The 16,405-nt window shown below is 31.4% G+C and overlaps 1 protein-coding gene across 1 annotated transcript; it reads left to right on the top strand.

Annotated features, from left to right (window-relative positions):
• The first annotated feature begins 8,521 nt into the window (after nucleotides 1–8,521).
• On the top strand, nucleotides 8,522–9,630 carry LOC129872778 (zinc finger BED domain-containing protein RICESLEEPER 2-like). Its single transcript, XM_055947670.1, has 2 exons — nucleotides 8,522–8,579; nucleotides 8,837–9,630. The coding sequence occupies exons 1-2, from the start codon at nucleotides 8,522–8,524 to the stop codon at nucleotides 9,628–9,630; spliced, it is 852 nt and encodes a 283-aa protein (XP_055803645.1).
• The last annotated feature ends 6,775 nt before the right edge of the window (nucleotides 9,631–16,405 follow it).

The raw sequence follows: 16,405 nt of genomic DNA, 5'->3' as shown, positions 1-16,405 counted from the left end.
TTACACCCCCACCACTCTCTTTCAAAAATTAGGGTTCTCTTGAAACTTAGTAACTTTGGTGATAGATACAACACTATGTTTTCTAACTTCTAAACAAACATTTAGTCAAAGATATAGATTTGGATTGTCTTGATGGATCACATGGAAAAATGTAATACAATAATGTCCTATGACAGGTTATACAACAACAACAACATAACAACAACATACCACCTAGTGAAATCCCACCAATGAAGTCTAAGGAAGATAGAATATACGCAGATTTTATAATTTAATTAAAAAAAATTCAAAAAAATTATTTATATGCCTATGATCTTTTGTGCTTTTTTTTTTTACTCATGATTTTCTTATAAAAAAAAAAGTTATCATATATATGCCCTAAAAATCGAAAATCAACTCTACCACCACTCTCTTTCAAAAAATCTTGATCACTGAATGAATAAGAATTGTGACAAGAAGGTCCATGGCGGAGTATGGTTCGATGCACATTATTTGATAGAAAATCATATGGTATACAGAAGTTATAAAATATTAATTATTATGACTATATATTTAATTTTAGTTACCTATAAAATAATTGAGAAAAAAATTACCATATTATTCATTAAATTTCCGACTCCGTCTCTCAAGAGATCCAGGTAGAATTAATTTGAGATGGGTGTGTAGTGGTGGTATAATAATATTCCAATCCCATCGAATCATAATGGTCCATAAGAGACAATGACAAAATTAATGGGGTTGAAACATTTGTCCAAAAGTGTGTTTTGTGATAGGTCCATGAGGTTCATAATTCAACAAAAGTTCTACTTTTTATTTTCCTCCCTTGTGATCCCTTAAAAGTGACTTTACAGTAAGAAAAGAATCTAGGATTTGGAACCACTATTTGGACCAAAGGAATCAAGATAAACTAAAGTTTCCATGTTATGTTATTTTAAGAGGAAATTTTAAAAATGGCAATACTTCGAGCTCTGAATATAAATTATACGAGAATTTAGTTATTATCAAATGTAGTAATAGTTTACTTTAACATACTAGCAATATACTGTATCGATTCAATTTGTATCAGTGTATCGATTCTTCCTATGCCAAGCTATTTTTGCTAGGTGTTCTCTCCTTAATATCTATATATATAGTATTAAGGGAAAAAGTCATGATATATCCCTCAATTTTGGCATTTAGAGCTGATATAACCTTCGTTATGAAAGTGACACATATATACCCCTATCGATATACAAATGGCTCACATATACCCCCACTGTTACAAAAGTTGCTTACATATACCCCATTGTTATAAAAATAGCTCACATATACCCTTTTCATGTTAAGAAAGTGAAAAAAAATATTTTTTTTATTTTTAATTTTAAAAAGAAATTATGTATGGGGTATTTTTTTTGAGAAAGTAAAAAAATAATAAATAATATATATACCCACACATGTGATTTATTTTTTAGCAAAGTTAGGGGTATATATAATATTTTTCACGCATTAATTATTTTTTGTCTTCTTTGATTATCATTATTTGAATTACTAATTCTTATTTTATTTTATTTTTTCATTCTTTGATGTAAATATAAGAGAAATAAAAAAAGTGTGAATGAAAAAAAGAGAAAAAAATTTAAAACTATCATTTTACAGCTATATTGTAATTTAAAACTAATTTTTTTGTTTCTATATTGTAATTTAGTTTTTATATCTCTAAAATAAATTTTGGGGCATGTATCACATCACTTTTGACATAGCACCCCAAGAGAACATTTTAAAGAACTATTAGTACCCTTAATAAATTTTACAATATAAGTAGTGAAAAAAAATTGACCATCAAAATAATAAATTTAAATAAGTGGTTGAATCAAAAAAGTCAAAAAAATAAATTATGTGTGAGAAGGATCAAATATATCCCTATATGTATTGTTTTTTTAATAAAAAAATTTAAAAAAATTAATTTTTTCACTTCTGTTTGAAGAAAAGGGTATATGTGAGTCATTTGTATAACAGTAAGGGTATATATGAGTCACTTTCATAACGATAGATATATTAGTTCTAAATGACAAAATTGAGAGGTATATCAAACTAAATTTTTCCTAAATCTCATAGTTATTCTTCTCAATTATATCTATCCCTACTCTTTTAAAAATTACCTGAAATTCCTTTTTTTTGGTCACTTTCGAATACATTATGTATGTCCTGATACATCACATAAAGTAATGTATTCGACCGATACATCGCATAAAGTGATGTATCTAACATCCTGATACATCGTATCCGATCGATACATCGCGTACAGTGATATATCAGAGAATAGGAGAAAGTAGAACCTTTTTTAATTTTTTCAAATGGTAAAGAATTTTAGAAAATATGGTAAAATAAGTTGTGTATTTATGTAATTTTTCCTTTTAATTATGATACCACTAAAGTTACATTGAGTGCATAATTGATTGAATCACATAAAACCATTTCGAAGTTTATTAATTGATATCTTCTTTTTATAAAGTAGATCAATTTTGATTCTTGAATAGCCATATCTCTTTCACTTCTATTAGAACACAAAATTCCTTTTTTCCCGTGAAAAAAGGTTCATATCAATAATTCTGATTTTACGTATGGAAAATTCTTCAATATCTTGTTCATTTTCAATAAAATATTTTCCTTGTACATTGATTAAAAAAATAATTTTTGGTGGAAAGATATACTATTTCAATAATTGAGTCAATGATATTTAGCACATTCATACGTAACGATTTTTAATAAAATGGTAACAAAACACAACTTGTACAAATATTTCAATTTTTCAAGTAGATCCGATTCATTCATTCTTAGAGTTATCTACTACAAACTTAGCAGTGTTAATTAGGATTAACAAAAAAAAATCAGTCATTTATTGGAAGTAATATTTAGAAAGATGCAAATTTGGCATATTAAGGAACAATCATTTGATTTGGAACAAAACAGTTTTACAGGTAGATTTTACCCTTGAATTAAAGAAAATATGGATATTAAATGATACAAAACTCAATATTGAGAATCAATTAAATTATGTTTGATGATATTAGAATGAGTGAGCAAATTCCTGGAAAATGCTATCAAATCAAATCAGTTAGGCAGCATCTTAAATGCTATTGTCATTATATTCTACGAAATCGCATAACGTTTCCATGACTTTATCTGATGCCGTTTTCTGATTAGTCTTAACATATGTGATTTTTTATGACAGAAACATAGTTTTATGGGCTGATTTTGACACTATTCACCTGATGATTTATATATTTGTAACGATCCGTTTCTGTTGTTATGGAGAAATCAATGGCGAAGAAATTTGGATCGGAAAATTTTTTGAATAGTAATTTAGAAATTTCGAGACTAGGCCAGACTTGGACGGAATCTGAGTTAGGTAAAGTCTAGGGCAATCCTACAATGGGTTGAGATTGATTTTTGAGTTTTGATTGTTTGAGCTAGCAAATAAGACATTAAAGAATCCATAGGGCCTTATGGAAGTGAATTTGGGTGAGTAGAACTCCCAAAATCGAATTTAGCGTGAAGGGGTTATCTTAGAACGTCAAAATTTGAGGTTGTGTTGTAAAACGGGGGATTTGGGAAACGAATGTCGAGCTTCTATCTCCATGCAAATCGCAGTGGCAGATAGGGCTGTACAGGGCAAACCGATAAACCTCACCAAACCGACAAACCGAACCAAACCGGAAAAAAAAACCGACTAGTGATTTGGTTTGACTTGGTTTGGTGTTTGGAAAAAAAATCCAACCATTATAGGGTTGGTTTGGTTTTAACTAAAAAAAGTTAAACCGAATCCAAACCGACCCGATTATAGATATACTACTTTTAAATTATGTTATACATAAAAATATTTATTAAAATGTAATTTATAAAAAATTTATAAAATTTTTTCATAATTTTTGTTTTCTTTCTTACATTTAGATTTGGACTTAAGAAGCTCATCTAAATAATATACAAAAAAAGTCCATCTTATAAAGTTATATTATAAAGTTAAAACTTCAAACAGTGTTCTGCCTCCATCTTATATGTTGATATTTTATACTAGAACTCTTTTTAAGAAGCACTGCTATGTGCTTTTTATTAGATACTATGAAAAATTCGAGAAACTCGAAAAAACCCAAAAAATCCAAAAAAAATATGAAAAACCCGAGAAAAATTGATATCGAAAAACCCAACTTTTATTGGTTTGGTTTGGTTTATAGATTTAATAACCCGACACAAATGGTTTGATTTGGTTTGTAAAAAATTCTAACCAACCCGATCCATGTACACCCCTAGTGGCAGGGTTAACCCCGCTATAGCGGGACAGTTGTGGATTTTATCAAGAAAAAGTCTCAAAAACATTATTATTTGCTATAACTTCGTTTTTGAAGAGCAAGGGGCGACTTAGGGTTGTTTCTTTTTAGTTTTCCACCAAATTCTTCGCTAAAGGTAAGCTAATCATTCCTATAACTTTTAATTTGATTCTTAGACCTTAAAATCTATGAGAATTCTATTAGGGGGAAGGTTTTGGCTTTAAAATTAATGGTGGGAAAATCCTTAGTTGAATGAGATGATCATGAAATTGGCTAAGGGTTAGAATTTTGATATAATTCGGATAAATTAAGTCATTGTTCATTGATTACTTGTATTCTATGTTTGTTTTAGACCAAGAACGAGCCAAGCATTGGAAAAAGGGAAAGCTCCAGTTCTTTAAATTTTTCAAGGCTTGTTTCGAGGTAGCTGATAGTTGTGTTTTCCCGTTTGTGTTATATGTGCATGTTAACTAATTCACTAGTATTGCATGCATGATATATGATTAAGGAAAGGAAAAGAACATGAAGTGAAATGATATCTTGAAATCAAATTGCATGCAATGAATGTATTACTTGGTTGTACAAGTGTGTGTGCCTTTTCATTATGGTTGTGATTGTGATGTGTGACTTCATGTTGAATTGAGTACCACGCCGATACATTTGGATAGGGTATCACGCTGGTACAATTGGATCGGGTACCACGCCAGTACATTTGAAACGGGTACCACATCGGTGCACTGAGTATTGAAATGGGTACCACGCCGGTACACAAACAGTTTGGGTATGAGTTTCATGAGAGGACCCTTGTTTGATTGTTGAATTGTGAATGAGCATGTTTACCTGTATAACGATTTAAGAGTTGGCATAACTATGATGTGATTGTATATTATTGTCTTACTATGTTGTAGTTTCTTGTTCATATTTCATTTATTGGAAATGACCATGTGATCCTATCAGTACACTATGATTATGTACTGATACTATACTTGTTTTTTCTTTATTAAGTACAGGGTATACTCAGGTGGTTGTGAGAGACCATTGATCGTTCAGATTCAAGAGCGAGTCAGTTCTTTCAGGCTATCGTGGATTCATTTTAGCTCTTAGCCCTTTTCTTTCGGACTCAGACCCTTTAGACTATTGTTTTATATTTATTGTTTTTGGGGTTGCATCCCCTTATTTTGGACTATTACCTAGAGTTTTGGTACAATGACTTTCAGATTCTTCAGGGGTTAACTTCCGCATGTTTTGATAAGTTTTCTGAGTCTATGAAAACTCAGGTTTCAATCTATTTTATTTAAATTATTTCAACATATTTAAATGCATGTTTGGTAGATAGTATGCTTAGTTATGTGTAGTATTGATTATCCTATCAAAAACGACAGATCAGGGTATTGACAATATTTCTCTTCCAACAATAATTTTTGAACTCAGTATGAATTTAAAGTCATATGGAGTTCTCGATCCACCATAGTGAACCTTAAACCTTATACTATTTTTGGATTACTAGGCAAATGCATGATTAGATCATGATGAACAGAAACTTTTAAAATATATATATAAGGTAGAAAGAGATCAATCCGGTAATTAGGACTTAGGAGGAATAATATTGTATTTTGTAGCTTTAAATAGGAAAGATCCTTGCAATCCATTTTCTTGCTTTTAGTTTTCTTTTTGGCTAATAAGTAGTATGTACTAACAATAATAACTAATAATGATAGAAGCAATTATGTCTTTTTTAATAATTATTCATCTAACTAAATTATTACGCGTGAAATTCCTGGCATGCTTCACTTTTCTATGATCAAAATAGTAATAATGCATATCTTTAACAATATAAAAAGGTTAGTGCTCCATTATTCCATCTTGCCTCACCATATTAATCTTCTACCAAAAAGTTTGAGATTGTTATTTATTAGCTTTACCAAGAGTACAAAAATAACAGTTGAAGACAAAAATTGTATAAAGATGTTACTCTCACCATCCCAAAATAGTTGTCACGTTTTACTTTTCGAACATCAATTTAACTAATTTTCGAAGTTTGGATTAGATTAATTTAATATTTTAAAAATTATATGAAAAATACTACTATAGATTACAATTTTTAGAGTATTAGTCAAAACTCATATAGTTTGAATGTTTGAGTCTCGAAAAGTAAAACGTGACTACGATTTTGGGAAAAAAGGAGTACATCAAAAATCAAAGTAACAATGTAACATTTCGTAGTATTACCACATTTGACTTTAACTTTTTGGCATGACAAATTTTGCCCGGAGAGAAATCATTTTAGGAAACATTAAAACTGTCATTTATAGGTGTGTATTTCTGGACATCTATAAAAAAAAAAATAAAAAAAAAAATAAAAATTAAAAAGTAGGTCGAAATAAGACCTTAACCCAATTAGTATTTTCCTAGCTTGAGAAATGTCATACTTATATTAGCACCGAAAGGCATATCTAGTTGTTAATAAAGTGGGTCGACAATCATAAAATTTGAAGTTTAAATTCTCAGCAAAAGCAAAAACATTATGTAAAACTTTTTAATAAATGATTACTGATTTTAGCGATACTTTTTATTTATTATATTATTTATAGCAATACTATGATAAATTTTTTATGTATTAAAAGTGAATTATGCATACAATATAAATGTATACAATACAAAAATACTTTGATAAAAAGTATTTTTCATAATAACAATTTTTTGAAATTTTGTCAATTACGCTATTAGTTTTGTTATTTTTGCTTTTAAACATATTTATTAGTAGTACCCTTTTATTATTCCATATTATATCCTTCATAAAATAATATAGAACTTTGCACATAATTAAGCAAATATTGTTTATGAAAAATATTAAAAGAAACAATCAAATGTTATGTTAATTAATTATCATCAAATTTCAACCCAATTTCCTATAAATTTTTATGATATGGGTATTAAAGATTAACTGGCCCAAGTAGGAGTGTTCGAACGAGACCGAAAAATTGATCTGAACCGATAAATCAAGTCAAACCGATTTAATAAATTGAAAATCGGCTCGATTTGGTTTGGTTTGGTTTTAGATTTTTAAAAATCGATAACATTTGGTTTTGGTTTGGTGTTACCCATAAAGAAAACTGAACTAAACCGAACCGAACCGATAAATATGTACATATTTAAAATATTATATATATTTATATATATTTATTAAACTTTATCTATTTTTTAACTTCTTCATAATTTAGGACCATTCCAAAAAAAAAGTCTAGCCCATGTTCCCCAAGCTCATTTACGTTTAAAGTAAAATAAAAAATCCTTACTGAATAGTTAGCATAAATAATTTTTTCCCTCGTTAGATTTTCAGTTCCCTCTTATTTCCTCTAAAACCCTGTAGACCTCTATTCTGCTCTCAGTCTCTCAGGATAACAATTGAGTGCAAGAAGCTTTAATCCCTGTAAGTCTGTAACTTTTTCTTCCTTTTACTTTTTGTATGTTCCCTACTCTTTGTTTGTGTAATTATTTTTGTGTCTTTGAAGTTTTACTTGAATGAACTGCTTCTCTAGTTTTTCATCTTGTATGTATTTTTTATTTTATTTCTCTGTTATTTTAGATTTTCTCCACTGATTTAGATTTTTTTCTGTTGATTTAGTTTTTATCTAATGATTTTGGATTTCTCTATTTATTTAGATTTTTGGATATATTTTTTTCAGATGGAAACTACAACTACTCAAAAAGAGGTGGAGCCAGTGGAGGTAACCAACAAAGTATCTTCAACTAATTTCCTGGAACTTGAGCTTGACGGAGATAAAACTCGTGATATTACTCTCAATCATGCTAAAAAGCGAAAACAAACAACTCCTTAAGATCCTGATCATAGCCTTGTGAGTAGTGACAGGAGAACATCCGACATTTAGAAACACTATACTGAATATCTTGATAAATGGGGTAAGAAAAGGGCGAAATGTAACTACTATACTAGTAACTTTGCTTCTGAAAGTACGAATGGGACCTCAACGCTATGGCGACATTTAAATGAGGTTTGTCCTAATTTCCCTCTTAGAATTATTGACAGAAATCAATCAAGAATCAAGGTAGTTAAAAAAGAAGAACAAGCATATAGTACATATATTGTAGAAAAAGTTGTGATTAACATCAATGAGATTAGGAGAGCCATTGCTGATTTTGTCATTATTGATGAACAACCTTTTAAAGTTGTTGAAGGGGAAGATTTTAGGAGATTAATGGCAGTTGCTTTGCCTAATTTTCAATTACCTTCTCGCTTGACTGTTTCTAGACAATGTTTGAAAATATATCAAGAAGAGAAAGAAAAGCTTATTCATAATCAACCTGTATGTGTTACTAGTGATACGTGGACATCACTTCAAAATCTAACTTATATGGTTGTCACTGCCGATTGGATCGATGATGAGTGAAATCTGAAAAAGAAAATTCTCAACTTTTTCCAAACATCAAATCATAAGGTGAAACAATTGCTAAGGGGATTGAGGTGTGCTTATTTGATTGAAAAATTGATAACATATTCACGGTGGCCTTAGATAATGCAACTGCTAATGATTCTGCAATTAAACACTTGAAGAGAAGAATTGAGGATTGTAAAGGAGACATCTTAGGAAATGAGTTCTTACATGTTAGATGTAATGCTCATATTATAAATTTGATCGTGAAAGAAGGACTCGGTGAAAAAAATGAGTCTATTTCTCGGGTAAGAAATGCTATCAAATATGTTAAGTTCTCAGCTAGAAGGTTTGATTTCTTTAAGTTATTTATCGAGAAGGTTAAGATTGACACTCATGGTCTTTTGACTTTAGATATTGAGACTAGGTGGAACTCCACATACATGATGCTAGATACAGTTGTAAAATTTGAAAGGGCATTTTCAAGAATGTATGATAATGATCACAAGTACCTCAAGTATTGTTTAGAAATAAATAATGTGGGAGGGTATCCACCGATAGATGATTGGAAAAATGTTAAAGTTTTCATTAAGTTCCTTGAGATTTTCTGCCAGATAAATTTAAAATTCTCAGGAACTTCATATGTTACTTCCAATTCTTTCTTCCATGAGATCTTTAATCTTCAAAAGATAATTTGCAAATATGTTCGTAATAAAGATTCTATTTTGAGTGGTATGGCTAAAAAGATGGAGCTTAAATTTAACAAATACTGGAATACTTTTGAAAGTATGAACAAGTTATTATTCATTGCTGTTGTTTTGGATCCTCGATACAAGTTAAAATATGTGGAATATCTGTTTCAAAACTCTTATAGTTGTTTGGTGGGAGCCAAAAAATCGAAAAAAGGTGATGAAAACTTTGAGTCTCTTGTATGATTACTTCATGAGTTCTTTTTGCGGGACTTATACCGATAAAATTAGTGGTCAAACAAGCTTGAATGATGAAATTGATACCATGCATAGTGACGAGATGTGGCAATCACAATGGGAGAAATATTTGGCAGATGAAGACAATACTGAAAATAAATCAGAACTTGAGAAGTATTTGGAGATGATTTGGAAAAGACCAAAGAGTTAGATATTTTGGCTTGGTGGAAAGTTTCTTCGGCTAGATATCCAATTATTTCTAGGATGACAAGAGATGTTCTTTCTATTCTTATTTCTACTGTTGCTTCTGAATCAGCTTTTAGCACTGGTGGTCGAATTCTTGACTCTTATCGAAATTCTTTATCTCCAAAGACAGGAGAAGCTCTTATTTGCACTCAACAATGGTTAAGATCAACTTCCAAAAAATGCAAGCTTGAAGATCTTTTAGAAGAAATTCAGAAACTTGAGATAGTTGAAAAAGGTAAATTTACACATTTAACTCTTTATGAATTTGTCTTTTATGTTTTAAAAAGTTTTAACGCCTACTTTGTTAAGCTTTCTTCTTTCTTTTTTCAGAATATGCTGGCACAACCTTGATCATTGATTAGTTTGGATGTTGCAATTGAAATTCGTAGTGCAACTGTTTTGCTCTTTGGTAGTTAATTCTCAGGTTTTTGCTGCTGCTTCACCTGAAGTACTTTTGGATTATGCTATTGACTTATTTTTTGTATTTAATCACACTTTTATGTAAGCAATTAAGTATCTTTCTCTGGTGACAGTTGGGTATATGGTTCATTTATGTTGAATGTTGATCATTCGAAGGACTGTTTAAAGACATTGTTATTTTTCTCAACTTGATTAATGAAAAAGTAATGTATATAATTAATCTTTTATGGGCTAACTTTCTTAATTTTGTTGTTGTGGAGGTTATACTACTATGCAGTAGTTGTTATCTTCCTCGTGGTGGAAATTTTATAATTTCTTTTGAGATTATTTTTGCGTATGCTGTTGTGCTGATTCGTGTTTTCAGTTTTCTTTCAAATAGTTTCATATTGGAGAAAGGTAAAGTAGCAAGTTTTCTATTGGCCACGGCTGAAATGCTTCAATTACTTCATGCAATAATGAAAAAAATGATGCTTCTTGAAGGACTTCTTTTTGTTTTGGTGGTTCCTCTTCTCAGATTCGGTATCAAACTTGGACAATCAAAACAGGCTGTTAATTCTTTATTTTTGAAGTCATTTCCTTCGTGGACCATAGGAGTTGAACAATCCACCAACTTATGGATTTATATTGCTAATATTTTGCTCTTTTTAAGGCTTATCATTTTAGCTTATATACTTTACAAGAACATCAGACATAGTTCCAGTCAGGACATATTCAAGTTTGTTATTATTGGAACCATATTTGCTTTTCTTTTATAGCTCTAGCTTGGACTTTAGATGGTAACTTATTTAGCTTATATACTTTTCTTCTATCCTCACTATCTCTGAACGAGTTCAGGTATCTTTGAAGATTAATGATAGTTATTTTGAAATTCTATTAATTTGTAGTATGAAGGTAGAAAATAAGTTTGTCAATTTTTTTGCATTATAAAATATATTATTTTAACCCGTAAAAAATAAACCAAACCGATAAAACTGATAGAATTTATACTATAATAGTTTGGTTTGATTTGAATATTAAAAAAAATTATCTTAAATTGTTTGGTTTAGTTTTAGCCAAAAACAGAGTCAAATCGGACCATGAACACCCCTAGGTCCAAGTACAGTTGAAAATTATCAGTGGGAAAAGCCAAAAAATTGAAGATAATTCCAACAGGGAGAATGAACTCATAACCACAGACATAACAATGAACCCCCTTGACCACTGAGCTAAGCTTCTCAGTTATGTTGAGGGGGTTCATTTTGTTATATACAATCATAAATATTGAATTTGACCTTATAAATATAGTGTAATGTTTTTGACAATTCCTCCCGCCCACCTAGATCCGCCTCTACTTATCAAATATTTGTGTTGGTGGACATTTCTTTCCTTTTTCGATAATCAGGATGCTTAGATTTGTACATGCACATTAATTATTTTTACGGGATCTTCCACCAACACAAATATTTGATAACTTAGCCTGTGATATTTTAGAATTGGGCTAAGATTTTTATAAATTGCAGCCCAATCCTATTTTTATTTTTATAAATTGCAGCCCAATTCTATTTTTCAAAAATAGAGCATTTCTCTTTTTTTTTGATAATTGTGATATAATAAGATTGGGCTAAGATTTTTTTTTAAATGGGTTAGTCTAGCATAGCCCATAACCCACATAATTGTAGGTTGGGCTGACTGTTTCTTGGCCCACCAAAATAGTGGACTAGCCCAACCTGACTTATATAGTTTCAAAGCATGTGTGAATTGGGTCGATCCATATCCACAGTTCTACCTATCAAATATGTGTATATGTAAAAATTAAAAAAAAACTCATTTACTTAAATAATATAATATATAACATTAATTATAAGTTTTAGTACATGTTTTAACTTTACAAAAAATGACAGTAATTTTTTTACTAGAAATAGTAAAAACAGAATAAAACAATTTTTCTCTTTCGCTCCCCCCCTTTCCTTTTTTTCTCCTTTAGTCCGTTTTCCCTTTTCTCTCTCTTTCCTCCCTCCCCCTCCCCCACCTTCCACCCCCGGCCTGTCTCTCTCTTTCCTTCAGGCCTTGTGGTAAGTATGGTAGAATACATTTGAGAGAGTGTCGAGATGGCACTAATGGTTGTTACAAGTGTGTCCAGATGAGTCACTTTATGAGAGAATGCCTGTCACACAGATAGAATAATGGGGGAACAGAGTCCAATCTTCTTTGATAGTATCGCCAAACAGAGGTAATCAGAGCGAGTCTACTTCAGGAGTATTCCATTTTGGGTGATTCCAAGCGCATTAGGTTCGTGGGAGTCGTGGAAATGTGTTGGCTTGTTCAAGGAAGCATGCAAGGCATAGATTTGATTCTCATCCCCCCCTTTTCTCTCTCTCTCTCTCTCTCTCTCTCTCTCTCTCTATTTCTCTTTCTCTTTCTCACTTTTTCAAAATTAATAATTAATTATCTTAATTTAAATTTAATTTTAGATTGGATATTATTAGGGGTGGGCATTCGGTATTCGGTTCGGTATTTTCAAAATTTGAGTTTGATAATTTGATAATCAGTAATTCAAAGTATATATCAAATACCGAACTTTCAAACTTCGATTCGGTAATTCGGTATTTGGTAAATTAAAGTTTGATTCGGTACGATATTCGGTAATACCATATTGAAGTCGAAGTCCACACGGAATATGTTAGTACATCATATTTACAATAGCAACAATCAAAAGATGTAAAGTTTTTTAATAACAAACTGAGTTTGTGTCAGTAAGTTCCAACGTTTCTCAACCTCCACTAGTTGGAGTTTCTTTGTTAAGTATGACTGACAAATTACATGGGCAGCATGGTGCACAAAGCATCCTGTATTAGCATTTAGCGAGGCTAGAAACTGTATCCACTGCCAGAAAACTCATCAAATTCAATAACAGGAAAGACTCCTTCAAAGTGGAATATATACAAGCGGCCCTGCTCCACCAATCGATTTAATCCTCCTCCTCTTCCTCTCATTCATGAACTCGAAAAAGAATCTGCAAAGAGAGGTGAAAGATACTCAGACAAATAGCAGTATGTCCAAAAGGCAACATTCTTTTCTCACCTCACTATGAAAGCAAATAGTAACAAGGTGCAAATGAAAAAAGGAAGTAACAGAGAAAAAAGATTAAAAGTATATTCAAGAAAAGAGCATCTCATACTGCAAAATATATTAGCATATTGGCGTACACAATGAAAAAAACTGTAAAGTGCCACAATCATCATGAGTTCTTTATCAAACTAAAAAATTGTAAAAATGAAATTTCAAAAGATTATAGAAAGATCTTAACCAAGCAAGTTTTTGACAAACAGAACCTCATGCTTCATTTTTTTTTTAAGAGTTACACACAGTTTCAGAAGGGATTATGAAAGTAGAATATCAGAAACAAGTACAAGAATGTCACATACCAGTTTATTGCTTGCATGATAAAATACATACCTAATGCTGCTATAAATCAGCAGAGAGTGTTGGCAACTTTGACGAGTGCGCTTGTGTCAAACGCAAGTCAAGGAACAAAGATCATCACCATATTAACTTATTAATATTTGGACTGGGTGTTGCATATATATAACTGACCTAGATGTTGCATATATTTGAATTGGGTGCTGCTGCTGCATATATTTGGACTGTAGAACTAGGCCACTCAGCCAAAAAGAAAGAGATGTTACCTATAAACTTGTCATCATCCACCAGCATCTCCATGGTGACACACTTCTTTATTCAGAAGTCTGAACATCCAGAGCATCCATAACTTTTCAGAAATATGCTTTCATTTCCACAGATAAACTTCAGAACATCCATAGCTTCAGAACATCCACAGCCCACAAGTACTCTTCAGAACTTCCACAGACCACAGGTAAACTTTAGAACTTCCACAGTTCTCAGCTTGAACAATTCAGTCAATGCCAAGTTGATATGTTGATATGCGATTACAAATCAAGAACGAGGGAATATTTTGAGCTATCAATATCATCCATAGCTAAAAAGAATTTAAAACGTGTCAACAATTAAACTAAGTAAAAAAATATAAAAATAAAATACAAAAACTAAAAAACATACCAAGTTCAAGTTTCATAAGATCATTGAACTCCTAAATGAATCAAGAATACGGCCTCCGGTGCTAAAGGCACATTCCGATGTCACACTAGAAATTGGAATTGCCAAAACATCACGAGCCATCTCGAAAAGAATTTTATATCTAGGAGAATGAGCTTTCCACCACGATAAGATATCAAAATTGTCGTCATCATCATTCGACTCTAGTTCTTCACTAAGATACTTTTTCAACTCCGACTTACCACCCAAACCTGTACCATCTTGTTTGTTCCTCTTCATTTGGATCCTATTTCTCACTTTTGTTGATTTTGTGCTAGTGTTAGATATAGATGAATCCGATGTCTGACCCGATAAATCAAAAAGAGAAGATGAGCGTTGAGATGCATTAGAGAATTTTGCTACATACTCTTCAAATATAGATTTCATATAAGTCACCATTTCATCTTTTATTTCATTCTCCTTTTCATCTCCAAACATATCCTCAAGTGCGTCGCCAACATACTCAAGTTTGTTACGAGGATCTAAGATAGAGGCAATAAAAAGCACTTTATTCATTTTTTCAGAAGCACCCCAATACTTGACAAACGTTTCTTTCATTTTTTCAGAAGCACCCCAATACTTGACAAACTTTTCTTTCATTTTTTCTCCCATTTTTGTCAAAGAAGGATCATTGTCTTTCATACACTCTCTTAAATGATTGTGAAGCTCAACTATATCTTCAAAGTGACCATTAGAAGTGACGTAGAGTGAACCTAAAACCTTCTCAGTTAGATCATAAAACCTTTTAAGAAATATTATCATATTTCTCACCTTTTGCCAATCATCACTTTCAAGTACACCTGCAACACTTCCATCTTCACAAACATGATTAGCAAGATAAGTTGACAATCCACCATCTTCAAGATCAAACCTATCAAATGCACTCTCAAAATGTTGTGCAGCATCCAACATCAAGTAGGTCAAATTCCACCAGGTTGAAACATCTAAACATAATGACTTCTTACTGTCTATATTTTTTAGTTCACAACATTCCGCAAATTTTCTAATCCTTGCGGCAGATTGTCTAACATATTTTACCATTTGCCTAACACGTTTGATAAATGGACCAACTTCTTTCATGCCATCTTGCACAATAGGATTCAAAATGTGAGTCATACATCTCATGTGAAGATGGTTTCCACATTTCATGTTAGATCCCCAATTAACCATTTGTTTGTGTAACTCTTTCACCATGACATCATTAGAAGAAGTATTATCTATAGTTATAGTGATTATTTTTTCCAATTTCCAATCAAGCAAACACTAACTAATACAACGGGCCATTTCGTCACCCTTATGACTAGTAACAACCTAAAAGTTTAAAATTCATTTATGCAAAAGTCAATCACTATCAATAAAGTGTACTATCAAACACATATAATTTATTCTCTGTATAGAAGTCCATGTATCGGTGGTTAGACAAACTCTCGGTGATGTTTCTTTCAAATACTTCATAAACTTTTGTCTCTCTTCACCAAAAACTACATAACAATTCCTAGTCACTGTTCTACGGGAGGGAACTCGGAATAAAGGTTGGGTTTTTTTCATAAACTTCTTAAAATCTTTCTTTTCAACAAAACGAAAAGGAAGCTCATCAAGGATTAACATCTTAATTAAAGCCCTCCGAGATACCTCTTGATCAAAAGTCCAAATTGTCCCATCACGCATTTCACCTTCTAATGGAAAATTTAAATTTGATTGTTTATACTTAGAATTGGAAGTGTTAACCTTGTTTGGATTTTTAGGACAAGTTTTCAAATGTTTGTTCAGTCCACTTGTTCCATTTTTAGTTGAATCAGCTAAGAGAACTTTACCACAATGCTTGCACTTTGCTTTATTAATTCCATCTTCTATGAGCTTATCATAATGCGGCCAAGTAGCAGATCTTGATTCTATAGCTTTCATCTTCATAGTCACTGAATGTTGTTCAACTTCCGGTGTTGAATCAAGAGACTCAGTAAAAGCCAGAGGTGCGACATTGGTTGTTCGACTTGTTTTATCTTCCATCCAAACATAAAAGAGATTA

This window comes from Solanum dulcamara, chromosome 2, assembly GCF_947179165.1.
Source record: "Solanum dulcamara chromosome 2, daSolDulc1.2, whole genome shotgun sequence".
Taxonomy (NCBI): domain Eukaryota; kingdom Viridiplantae; phylum Streptophyta; class Magnoliopsida; order Solanales; family Solanaceae; genus Solanum; species Solanum dulcamara.
This window is presented reverse-complemented; position numbering and strand designations above follow the sequence as displayed.

Bases quoted from the DNA above. Each gene is read 5' to 3' on its own strand.
- LOC129872778 (XM_055947670.1), top strand. From the start codon at position 8,522: ATGGCAGTTGCTTTGCCTAATTTTCAATTACCTTCTCGCTTGACTGTT. The intron at 8,580-8,836 runs GTTTGAAAATAT...CGGTGGCCTTAG, and splicing joins CTTGACTGTTTCTAGACAAT to ATAATGCAACTGCTAATGAT.